Source organism: Chrysochloris asiatica, unplaced genomic scaffold (genome assembly GCF_000296735.1).
Source record: "Chrysochloris asiatica unplaced genomic scaffold, ChrAsi1.0 scaffold00188, whole genome shotgun sequence".
Taxonomy (NCBI): Eukaryota; Metazoa; Chordata; class Mammalia; order Afrosoricida; family Chrysochloridae; genus Chrysochloris; species Chrysochloris asiatica.
This window is the reverse complement of record NW_006408706.1, coordinates 5,069,060-5,082,425: the sequence shown is the minus strand read 5'-3', so window position 1 is coordinate 5,082,425 and position 13,366 is coordinate 5,069,060. Positions and strand designations below refer to the sequence as shown.

Below are 13,366 nucleotides of genomic sequence, written 5' to 3'. Positions count from 1 at the left end.
GGGTATTCTTTGCTGGTTACTGGATGTAGGGGTGGGAAGGACTGGGGTGATGGGAAGGAGGGGAAGGTGGAACACAGGGTAGGGAATAGACACAGGATAGTCTGGATGCTGGGGAGGCAATACACAAGAAGGGGGAGTGTAATGGAAGAACAAGGCTGACGGGAAAACAATTAGACAGGTTTGCATGAGATAAGTGGGACAGAGGTAAATAACGATGTATACACAACCTTGGAACAATAGGGCTCTGGGATACAGGGATTAAGACATGGTTGGAATTGGCAAAAGGGGGAAAGGGAAATAATGTTAAGGTGCTTCGCTGTATTTTGAAAAAAAACAACAAACTGATAAGGCAACTGGTACTATCCTTAGGATCAACTGTTTAAACCAACACATATTCCCAGCAGGGCTTTTATCTGTGCTTTAGGGAGTATAAATGGCAGCCTCTCTGAAGTAGAGTTAATTGGAATGCAAAAATTAGCTAAAGAGAAGTGGAAGAGTCTTCACCTGTGAGCACTATCTAGATTTTCAGAGTTTGTTGTTCGCCCCTCCCCACATCGCTTTTCACAGACTTTTTTTTTTTTTTTTAAAGGAAAATCACAGCATAGCCCTATAGAAACTGAACTATGTGTATCATTTCATGTTGTTTTCTCCTTTACACCTGATATCCCTAAAATAGCTTGATTATGGTATGGCTAGCTTAACTATAAAATATTTTCTTTATTACTATTTATCTTGATTTGAAAAAATAGAGATAGTAGAACAAATGTAAGCTTTTGTGGCTATGTTGTTGTTGTGAAGTGCCATCAAGTCAGTTCCGACCCATAGCTACCCTGTACAGGGTTTCCGAGGAGTGACTGGTGAGCTTGAACTGCCGAGCTTTGCAGTTCAAACAGCTTTACAGTCTGGCACATTAACCCACAGTGCCACACCAGGACCTGACCCTAAAATAAAGGTTATTTAACTTCTAAAAAATAAAAAAAAGTAGGGATGGCCAAGGGAGAAGAGCACAAGTGGGGTGCAGGACCCTATCCAGAGAAGCAGTGACACAAAGGATGGAGGAAGAGATGAGGACATGGAGAGAGGGAGCAGCAGAGGACTGAGGACTCTGTACTCATGGAAAGAGAGGGACTGGGTACTGTCAGACAGGAGGCAAGCTTACAGCATGTGCTCTTTGGTTGTTTAAATTATTATATATTCCTGAGTGTTTCTGTGTACACCCCCCCCCCACCAAAACAAAACAAAACAAAAAAAGGGAAGCAAATACTGTTGAATGATGATGCACGGAGATTGTAATCATTGTAATGAAACGATGGTGTAATGCTAATGTTCTCCCATGTTAACTATCACTCAATTCACAATTGAAAACAAAACAAACAAAAAAAAGGTTATGGTTACTGTTTCTTGGGATTCCAAAGGGATATGGCTCCTTGGAAATCCTAGCAGGGTCTCTATGAGTCAGAAACAACTCAACAGCCCTTAACAACAACAACTTTGTTAGATATTCTTGAAGGGCACAGAACAATCAAAGGAGCATATTAGAAAGAATTTTTAAGAAAACTGAAAACTGCACTGGTGAGAAAAAAAAGGCCAGGGAAGTTGTGCTGAGGAATCTTCTTATTGCTTTTTTCCCCCATCATAACAATGTACCACCTCACTCTTCAAGAGTAGCAAGGGCTAGCCTAAAAGAATTCCAAGAAACCTTATCCTACCTATCCTTCAACCCTGATCTTGCCCTTTCAAACTTCTTTTTGTTCTCAAACCTCAAAAATCATTTCAATGAAGCATGATTTGAGTCTCTGGAGAAGGCCAAAATTGCCATTTTGATGTAGTGTGAATTCAAAGAATACAGAATTCTTCAGAAAGGGGTTAGAAAGATGAAATCACCACCTTCAGAATACACAGACCCAGATAGAGACTATATCATGAAACAATAACTTCACATTTAGATATTTTTGTTTAATAAAGATTTCTATGATTTTGTAGTAAAACTTTTTTACTTTTGTAAATACACAGGTGTGTGCAGTATGTGATTGACCAAACTCATTTGAACAGCTAAAGCAATTATATTTTTAAAAAGAATCAACTAAAAAAGCTCCACTACTGTCCCCCCACAACCCTAAAAAAGAACAAGGAAGTCTACAAAATCAGTCAGGTCAGTATATAAAACTACAAATTACGGCAAATAAAAAATTCACTTTGAGCAACATCTTATGTAAGGTTCCCAGAACCACTCAAAAGATGCTTTCAGAGTAAAACAAAGTTACAAAAATAGTTAGGACACCGGTAGGCAAAAAGACTCATGTTGGAGAAGTTAAGCAAATTTTCTTATGCTAGATAAGAAATTGTTGTGTAGAAAACAAAATATAAAATATTGCCTTATATTTATACAGGTACTTTATATCTATAAGGTACTTAAGAAAAATGTACAGAGATTGAAAGGGAATAAAAGGCAAATAAAATGATTACTTTTCATTACTGATTCCTTCTGCAAACAGATGACTCGAGTGAGAACACCCAAAAAACAAATAAAAATAAAAGTAGCAGGCAGTTCACTAGTTGTGAAAATGTGAAGACTCAAGGAGTTCTGGTAGCGTAGTGGTTACGAATCGGGCTGCGAACCTTAAGGTCAGCGGTTCGAAACTACCAGCCGCTCCGCGGGAGAAAAATGAGGCTTTCTACTCCCGTAAGGATTTACACCCTCGGAAACCCTGTACAGGGTCGCTATGGGTCGGAATCGACTCGACGGCACTTAACAACAACAACAACAACAGAGGAAACACAGTGAATTCACTCAGTTACTAAGGTAAAGAAAAACTTGTTCACCAATTCTTTTAGAGTTGCTTCTAAAAGGTGGCAAGGAGAGTAACATATGGGGAGTCTGGATAAAAACACTTACAGATTCATAGAGAGTTAGGAAAATCCATGAATGGCTGAGATAAGCTGAGATTAATCCCTACCCTTTACAAACTGATGTCCAAGAGAATAAATGGGCCCTTGTGGTCTCTACTGGAAGCAGCCATTTGAAATGGTGGTGTCATACAGACCATGAATTTGGTCAGCTCTATGTTTCAGTATTATAGCAAATATATCAAGGTATTTTCTGAAAATATTTTTCTATAAATACGTTTCTACTGAGTGTCTTATGAGTCCTATTTCTGTTGTTAAGTACTGTTGAGTTGAATCCGACTCATAGCAATCCTGTATAGCAGGGGTGGTGAACATCTGGCCCTACCAAGGCAACCTCAATTCCAGCTATCACATCAGGGGTGAGTTAATTAAATGTTTGAGCAAATACAGCAGGTTAACTTTTAAGTTGATAATTTTGCATAGCCTGTGAATGATGTTATCAATTTTGGCAGGAAAAGGGTTTCCTCCCCTTCTGTATAGGATTTCTGAAGAGCAGCTTCAGAATTGCTGGGTTGGAATTGCTGACCTTGTGTTAAGCAGTCCGGTACTTTTCCTCCAGTTCCATACCACAAGTCCTTTTGGAGTCTACAGGCTATGTATTCCAATAGCATTATTATTCCATGAGAAAATTCTGCCTAGTAATTTTCCTTATAGGAAAAATTCTTCATCGAGGCCCTGGAAGATTTTTTTTTTTTTTTTTAATGTAGTGAATGAAACTGGTAATAAACAATATAGCAGAGTTACTGAGAACAGCTATTTTCAGAAGTCAAGTGTAGAAATAGTTTCAATTGGGAAAATCATGGAACAGATTCTAAGCTTCCTGGCATATGACATCAGATGTTAATTCAATTTCAAAAGGTTGGTCTGAAGTCAAAAAATCCACTACCACAGCAGATACTTAAGTACAACTATTGCTAGTTTGAAGTGGGAGTCCTGGTGTGGCACTGTGGGATAATGCACTGGACCACAAGGTCAGTTTGAACGGCAAAATCGGTGGTTCAAACACACCAGTTGCTCCTTGGAAACCTTACAAAGGGTTGCTATGAGTCAGAACTGACTCCAAGGCACTTAATAACACAACAAGTTTGAGATAAGCATTGGGCTGTTAACCAAAAGTTCAGCAGTTCAAACTCACCAGCCAACTGCTCCTCAGAAACCCTATTAGAGGGTTGCTATGAGTCAGAACCAACTCGATGGCACTTAACAACGAGTTTGAGATAACTAATAGGCAAACTAATAAGAAGACTAGAAGTACCAAAAGATCTACTGGTAGCTGAACAAGAAAAAAAAAAAAAAAATTGCCTTAGAGAGCAGACAGGTTTTCTTAGTTTCATTAATTCCTTGACTGAAATGGAATAGCAATAGGGCATAATTTTCATAAAACAACTATATTTGCTTACTAACTTAAAAATGAGTTGTTAGTTTAATCAAAATTACCACCTACTTTTCACTGTGAGACACAAACTTTCTGGTAAGACTTTCCAAAGAAGTTCTACTGGACACACATGCGGTTCTCCACGAGTGGGAATACACTTGAAAGCAGCTGGTATATTCATTTGAGTTCATGGAACCTAATCCAAGCCCAGTGCTTAAAGAACTGGGGCTGTTTCTTGTTGCTGTTATTACTCTGTTTCTCTGGGAGTGGAATGGCTGGACACAGGACATTCAGCTTTTAATCTAAAGCAACCTCATTTACACTCAGTAACACTAACCATCTAAAAAGTACATTCTCCTCACATTGCATATCAAAACCTATTGCCCTCAAGTTGATTCCAACTCAAAGCAACTCTACAAGGCAGAGTACACCAGTCCCATAGGTTTCCAAAGTTGTAAAACTGACAGAAGCAGACTGCCACATCTTTTTTCTAGGGATTGGGTGGTGGGTTGGAACTGCTGACCTTGTAGTTAGCAGTTGAGCACTTAACGACTATTGCCACCAGGCACATTCTCATACACTGTATCAAGAATATGTTTCCTTGTCAGTCTACTGACCAAATACTCGAATGGTGTGTTGGCATTGTATGAATGCTCAATCCAAGCAGGAAAGTGCATGTGTGTGTGTGTGTGTGTGTGTGTGCAACACAGTGTCGGTTCTAACCCATAGTGACCCTGCACAGGTTTCCTAGGAGCAGCTGATGAGCCTTAACCTCCAACCTTGACGCTCAAACCTATTTTGCAGCCCAGAACATTAACCTGTAGCACCACACTAGGACTCCAGGAAAGTAGTGCATCATAAATAAGGGACCTTGATGGCTTCTGTGTCACACCTGTTTTTCAGAGTAGCACAAATCATCAATTGGTAACCAATCGTATCTCACCCCCTAAATAAAAACTGACTTTATATTAAAAAAAAAAAAAAAATAGTTCAGCAAACCTTACTTCTGGTAGTGGGCTGGCTGGTTTGGTTAGGATTCCTCCTACATATACAACATTAGGCAAGGTGGGTCTTGGAAATTCCAGTGCTACGTCAGTACACAGCATCCACAGGCTGGACCCATGAACCAAATCATACATGGACTTCTCCGGCAACAGGTTATACTTCTGCATGATCCTTTCATATTTGGGAAGAACCAGAAAGCTGACTCCTAGTCTGGAAATGAGGTAAACGCCGGTATTTTTCATCCTTTGCAGCAAGTTCATGTGGTCTGTGAGGAGTGAGTTAAACTCTGGAACATAGGCTAATGGAGCAGGAGCGCCTACTTCAGCTGGATACCAAAGACCAGTTGAAAATACAGCATATTTAACCCCCAAAAGATGAGCTATCACAAATCCACACATGTCATTAGGGTCTACCAGCAGCAGGTCAAATTTTTCCTTTTTCAGATCCTGAATCAAGGCATGGTTGCCAACCATCATATCACAGTTCTTAGTGTAGTGATCCAGTATGTCAAATAGTTCGACTGCTGTCAATATCCCAGAGAAAATATTTCGCATTTTGGACTGCAGGAAAGCATCCGAGGTGGTACTGTTAAAGATCCCTGGGTAGCGCTGGAGGCTGTAATGATTTGATGGAGCGATATCTCTGCCTTCTGAGAGAAGGAACACCGTGTGATGACCTCTCTCGTGCAAGGCCGACGCTAATGTCTTGAAAATGTACATATGGCTTTCGAACATAATTGGCGGCACGATGATGATTTTGGCAGCCTTCGCTATCCCGAAAGCACTCCACAGGAGCATGAAATACAGAGTGTAAGACTTCATAGCTGAAATGACAACCAGAAAACAACTTACAACAGAATACAATCATTATGCTTTAAAATATATAATCACAAAGCCTAGTTTTCTCAAGTCTCTGATAATCATTACTACTCTTTTCCTAGAAGACTTTAAAGCACAACATTTAAGTACTTGCTGCTAACTAAAAGGTTGATATTCTGAACCCGCCCAGTGGCTCTGGGGGATGTAGACCTGGTGATCTGCTTCTGTGAAAATCACAGCCAAGAAAGTCCTATGGGGCAGTTCTACTCTGTGACCTGGGCTGGCTTTGAGTTGGAAATGATTTGATAGCACCCAACAACAAATCTTTGCCTAAGAAGGAATGATTCTGAAAAACCATCCTATCTCATTATTTCAACTACCATTTTATTTGTGAAAGATTATTTTGAGTCTAGAATTGGAACTAAAGCTGACATAAACATATAAAATGCATCTATTTGGGAGTACCTAATTGCATTAGTCATAGGGAGAAATATATTTTCATTTTGGAATAAATTTACTGTAAGGTTGAATGACAAATGCTATCTCCTCCTTGAATCATACCTGTGAAACATTTGTCATGTAATAAACTGTCAATGTTAAAATCAGGCAAATGATCTAGAATTTTTATTTCCAAATCTATCAACATGTATATCCCTTATATGAATAATAATTTTATCTCAGCAGTTACATTTTGTTGTGCCTAAAACATACCAAAGAAATATTGCTTTAGAAAATAATTCATTCAAGTAGTACCTCTACTAGGAAGACTTCTCTTCATATACAGAAAAAATATTGCTCACATGATTTCTCCCTTATTTAAATGTCACGAGTACCTGGCAGTCCCTATGTAATTTATATCAATTCTCTGATTGGTTTCAGGGAGATAAACTGTTGATAGAAAAGTTCAAGAAGTTTAACTCTCGCTCAGCAAACACTTGTGGAAGAAGTGATTTATGAATGAATATGCCGCAGACAACACTTTTCTCTGTTTCATCTATAACTCAGATGCAAACAGAAAGTCAGATGATGACTATAAACCTGGAGACTAATGATTCTACTACCTTACCACAATAACAGATTACACAAGACAGAATCTTTTTAACATCTGCTGTGCATAAGGTCGCTATAGGTCGGTACCAACTCGATGGCACCTAACAACAACAAAACTTACTTTTTATACAGAGGACATATAGTATGCAAACTCCCCTACCCTACTCAATATTCTTAGACTCTAGATTAGCTCCCAAACAGAAAAAAGGCGAAAAAAAAACTGCACATGCAAACTTTCATTTTAAGGAATTCCAGGAAGATATTTATACATCCCCAAATCAATAACTATTTTTTATTATCATATATTAAATATCTTATTTGCTGAAATCTCCACCATGCAAATGGAATTTTAATAACTATACCTCCTCCACATTTAATCACTACAAACAACCTAGAACAAAAAACATTAGCAAGAAAATGATGGCTTGTTCCATATCAATACAGAAATATAAGATATGTTATATTTCAGGGTACTTGCCTCCCTCAAAAGACATTTCAGACTATTTCTAGATAAGCTGAAACTCTACTATGAAAAGTAATAAATATTATTAATTTATAAAAGGGCCTGTCAAACTTTGCTCAAATTATTATGAGGGCTTTAAAATAATCGGAGGAATTATGTAGAAATGAAGTGAGTTTGACAATTTTAATGTCTGTAAAGAAAGAGAATGAAGTAAACAGACTTGGAGAAAGTTTTCCAGGCCTTTTATTTGAATGTACTAACTCTCTAAAGCATCTCTCTGTTGTTGTTACCATCTCCCAATTTCAAAGAAAAAAACATGGAAATTTAAATAGACATGCTATGGATTACAGTTGTGAATTTTAAGCAAAAAGCAGTAGCCACTGTCCACCACTGTAATTATTGTTGGGCTTCATTACTTGTATGTCCAAACACCTGATGAACAAATAGAAGGGAGCTGTGTTCTCCGTTAGGTTTGCATGAAGCTGAGCAGGCATTAAGACATACTTAGTTCATTCAGTTACACTTAAAATAATTTATCTAGCGTGTTGTTGTTGCTAGGAGGTATAGAGTTAGTTCTGAGTCATATGCACCGAAAGTAACCCCCACGCCCCCAAAGGAAAAAAAAAAAAAAAAAACTAAAACAAAAAACAACACATATGATAATAAAAGGGAAACATGTTTTCATTGTTTCTGTATTCTTCCTTTGTAAATATTAATATTTCAGTTATTATTATAAAGTAAAAAGAAATTATGACAAAAAAAAAAGGTGGTTTCTTAAGGCACAACCTCTGGAATCTCTGCAATGCTGAAAATAATGAACATCCAGGAAGTGCAATAGGGTAGCCCCTACTCCTCAGAAACCCTACACAGGGTTGCTATGGGTCGGAGCTGACTCGATGGCACTTAATAACAACAACAACCAATGTAGAAGGAACTCTGATAGCTTAGTGGTAACAAATCGGGCTGCAAAAATAATGAACATCCAAGAAGTGCAAGTTGGTAGCCCCAACCAAGGAGCTCTGGTAGCGTAGTGGTTACGAATCGGGATGCGAACCACAAGATCAGCAGTTCAAAACTACCAGCTGTTCTGCGGGAGAAGGATAGGGCTTTCTGCTCCCATAAAGATTTACAGTCTCGGAAACCTTATACAGGGTCACTATGAGTCGGAACCGACTCCACGGCACATAACAAAAACAAACCAATGTAAAGGGGGCTCTGGTAGCATAGTGGTTAAGAATCGGGCTGTGAACCGCAAGGTCAGCAGTTCGAAACTACCAGCTGTTCCACGGGAGAAAGATGAGACTTTCTGCTCCCATAAAGATTTACAGCCTCGGAAACCCTGTGCAGGGTCACTATGAGTTGGAACCAACTCCACGACACATAACAACAACAACCAATGTAGAATACCACCTCATCTGTCAGTTTGTCTTACTGTGATGGCATGTGTGTTGTTCTGATTCTGGAAGCTATGTCACCTGTATTTTAAATAATAGCAGGATTACCCATGGTGGACGAGTTTCAACTGAGTTTTCACATTAAGACAGACAAGAAGAAGGAGAGACAGACGTCTGAATATATATCCACTGAAAATCTTATGAATAGCAGTGGAACACTGTCAGATAGCACCAGAATATTGAATAATGAAACATTAAGAATCGCAACAGAATATTGTCAGATACAGCACCAGAAGTTGTTCCCCACAGGTTGGAAAGCACTCAAAATATGACTAGGGAAGAGCTGCCTCCACAAATTAGAGTTGACTGTGATGACAAAAATGGAGTTAACCTTGCAGGACCTTCATTTGCTGATGGAGCACAATTCAAAACAAAGAAAACAACTATAAACATCCATTAATAATCAGAACACACAGTATATGATTTATGAATCTAGGAAATTTGGAAGTTGTCAAAAATGAAATGAAACACATAAAAATCTATATCATAGACATTAGTGAGACAAAGTCGAATATCATAGACATTAGTGAGCCGAAATGGACTAGTATTGGCCATTTTAAATCTGACAAATACACACTTTACTATGCCAGAGATGACAAACTGAAGAGGAATGGTGTCACATTTATCATCAAAAAGAACATTTCAAGATTAATCTTGTAGCATAATGATGTGTATGATAAGATAAAATCAATATTCCTACAAGGAAAATATTATTCTAATCTACGCAGCAACAACTAAATGAAGTGATGATGAAACTGAAGAATTTTACCAACTTCTTCAGTGGGAAATTGATCAAACATGCAATCAAGATGTAATGATAATTACTGGTGACTGAAATGCAAAGGTTGGAAAAAGAGAAGAACGATCAGTAGTTGGCACTATGACCTTGGTGATAGAAATGATGCTTAAGATTAAATGATAGAATTTTGCAAGGCCAATGACTTCTTCATTGCAAATATTTTTAAACAACATAAAAGGTGACTATACACAAGGACCTCACTAAATGGAATACACAGATATCAAACTGACTACATCTGTGGGAGGAGACGGTAGAAAAGCTCAATATCATCAGTCAAAGCAAGACTAGGAGCAGATTATGAAACAGACCATTAATTTTTCATATGAAAGTTAAGTCTGAAGAAAATTAAAACAAGTCCACGAGAGCCAAAATGTGACATTGTACATATCCCACCTGAGTTAAGAAATCTTCTCAAGAACAGATCTAATGCATTAGACACTAATGACCACAGACCAGAAGAGTTGCAGGATGACATCAAGAACATCACACAGAAGAAAGTAAAAGATCATTAAGAAGACAAGAAAAAAGGAAAAGGCCAAAATGGATGTCAGAAGAGACTCTGAAACTTACTCTCCATTATAGAGACACTGAAGCAAATAAAAGAAATGAGAAGGCAAATGTGCTGAAAATAAAATATCAAAGTGCAGCTCAAAACAGTCAAGTATTTTAATGAAATATACAAAGATCTGGAGCTAGAATACCGAAAGCAAAGAACATTTTCAGCATTTCTCAAGCGGAAAGAACTGAAGAAAAAATTAAAGCTTTGACTTGCAATATTAAAGGATTCTATGGACAAAATAATGAATGATGCAGAAAGCATCAAAAGAAGATGGAAGAGATACATAGTCACTTAACCAAAAAGAAATTGTACATGTTCAATCATTTCAAGAGGTAACATATGATCAAGAGCCAGTGGTACTGAACGAAGAAGTCCCAGGTGCTCTGAAGGCATTGTCAAAGAACAAGGCTCTGAGAATTGATGGAATACAAATTGAAGTCTTTCAACAAATTGATGCAACACTGCAGGCATTCACTTATTATGCCAAGAAAATACATGACCAACTGATGAGAAGAGATCCATAGTTGTGCCTATCCAAAGAGAAGTCACCAACAGAATGTGGAAATCATCAAACAATATAATTAATAACACATGCAAGTAAAATTTTACTAAAGATACTTCAAAACTGGCTGTAACTGTACATTGACAGTGAACTGCCAGAGGTTGAAGCCTGATTCAGATGAGGACTTAGAACAAGGGATATCACTGCTGACTTTTTATGAATCTTGGCTGAAAGGAGAGGATATCAGAAAGATGTTTACCTGTGCTTTAGTGATGATGCAAAGACTATTAATTGTGTGGATCGTGACAAAGTATGGACAACAGTTCAGAAAACGAGTATTCCAGAATACTTAATAGTTGTGTTCATGAAGCAGTTATGCGAACAGAACAAAAGGCAGTCATTTGGAACAGAACAAAGGGATACTGAATGGTTTCAAATCAGGAAAGGTGTATGATGGGGCTGTATTCTTTCACCAAACTTAATCTGTATGCTAAGGAAATAATTTGAGAAGCTGGATTATATGAAAAAAATTGTGGCATTAGGATTGGAGGAAGACTCAATAACAATCTGAGATATGCAGATGATACAACCTTGATTGCTGAAAGTGAAGGCAATTTAAAATACTTACTGATGAAAATCAAATATCATAGCCTTTAGTATCTGTTGCACCTCAGGTAAAGAAAACAAAAATCCTCACCACTAGACCGATAAAAACATCATAATAAATGGAGAAAAGATTGAAGCTGTCAAAGCCTTCATTTGCTCGGATCTACTGTCAACATTCATGTAAGCACCAGTCCAAAAAAAATCAAACAATACATTGAATTATGCCAATGAACAATATACTGCATTGTTGTTGTTGTTAAGTGCCATCGACTGGATTCCGACCCGCAGCAACTCTGTATAGGGTTTCTGAGGAGAAGGTGGTGACCTTAAACCACCAACCTTGTAGTCCAAACAACTCTGCAGTCTGTCACATTAACCCACAGTGCCACAGGTAGGGCAATTAAAGTGTTCTAGAGCAAAGATGTCAGTATGAGTACTAAGGTGAGCCTGACCCAAGCCATAGTATTTTCAATAGCCTCATATGCATGTTAAAGTAAGACAATGAATAAGGAACACCTAAGAAAAATTGATGAATCTGAGTTATGGTGTTAGAGAAGAATATTAAAAGTATCGTGGACTACCAGAAAAACAAACAAATATGTATTGGAAAAAGTAGAGCCAGAATGCTTCTTAGAAACCATGATGGTCAGACTTTGTCTGTCATACTTTGGACATATTAAGAGAGGACCAGTCCCTAGAGAAGGATATTATGTTTGGTAAAGTGGAGGGTCAAGAAACAAGAGGGGGACTCTAAAAAAATATGTATTGGGAGAGTGGCAGCAGCAATGGGCTCTAGTGTAACAATGATTGTAAAGATGGAGTAGGATCAGACAGTTTTCCATTCTATTGTGCATAGGGTCGCTATGAGTCAGAACGAACTGACAGCACCTAACAACAACACTCATGTGTGGCTATATAGCAATAAAAATGTGGCTAATTTGACAGATAAACTAAATTTTAAGTAGAATTTCATTTAAAGTCATTTAAAATGAAATAGGTATATATGTGACTATTGGCTACCACACTAGAGAGAATAGCTCTAGAAAGCAGTTTAAAAATATGTAGATTCTATTAATAAATTCTAAAATTAATTATTCAAAATACCAAATTCACATTTCAAAATGACTTCTAAAAATCTACTAAGATTTAAGGTTTCATGAAATCATACTGACTGAATACCTTGGTTGAATACAGTAAACAAGCAACATTTACACAACCATGTTATCCTCTTCAAATATAATATGAATTATGAAACAGCTAAACAGCACCTTAACCTCATTAAATCATTCTGGCTAAAAACATGATAATTAATATAACTAGAAATGTTGAAATTCTTGCTAACCCAGAGGTATCCTTAAAGAGTCTACTGGAGAAGTGATTTTTCTGATATATTTTCTTTCACTTATAGTTTTAATACTGTTAATTTTAAAACCATTGTGGTTAAGGATTCCATTTATAAAATATGATATGCTACCAAAAGTTAAAAGCAGTAAGATGTTTACCTGTGCTTTACTGACTACACAAAGGCTTCTGATTGTGTGGATCATGACAAGCTAGGGACAACATTGCAAAGTATAAGTACTCCAGAACACTTAATGGTGCTCATGAGGAATCTGTACCTAGACCAAGAGGCAGTTGTTCAAAAAGAACATGGGAACACTGAATGGTTTAAAATGAGGAAAGGTGTGCGACAGGGTTGTATTATTTCACCATACTTATTCAACCTGGATGCTGAGCAAATAATACAAGAAGCTGGGTTCTATGAAGAAAAACGTGGCATCAGGATTGGAGGAAGACTCATTAACAACCTGCAATATGCAGATGATAC

General features: G+C 37.6%; 1 protein-coding gene across 1 annotated transcript in view; it reads right to left on the bottom strand.

Moving 5' to 3' along the window:
- The window catches only part of UGT8 (UDP glycosyltransferase 8), a 186,339-nt gene that overhangs the window by 116,652 nt on the left and 56,321 nt on the right, over positions 1-13,366 (bottom strand). Inside the window, exon 2 of the mRNA XM_006872251.1 lies at positions 5,287-6,110. Within this exon, the coding sequence (XP_006872313.1) occupies positions 5,287-6,108 (822 nt within the window). The 5' untranslated portion in view covers positions 6,109-6,110. The remainder of the gene's footprint in view (positions 1-5,286; positions 6,111-13,366) is intronic.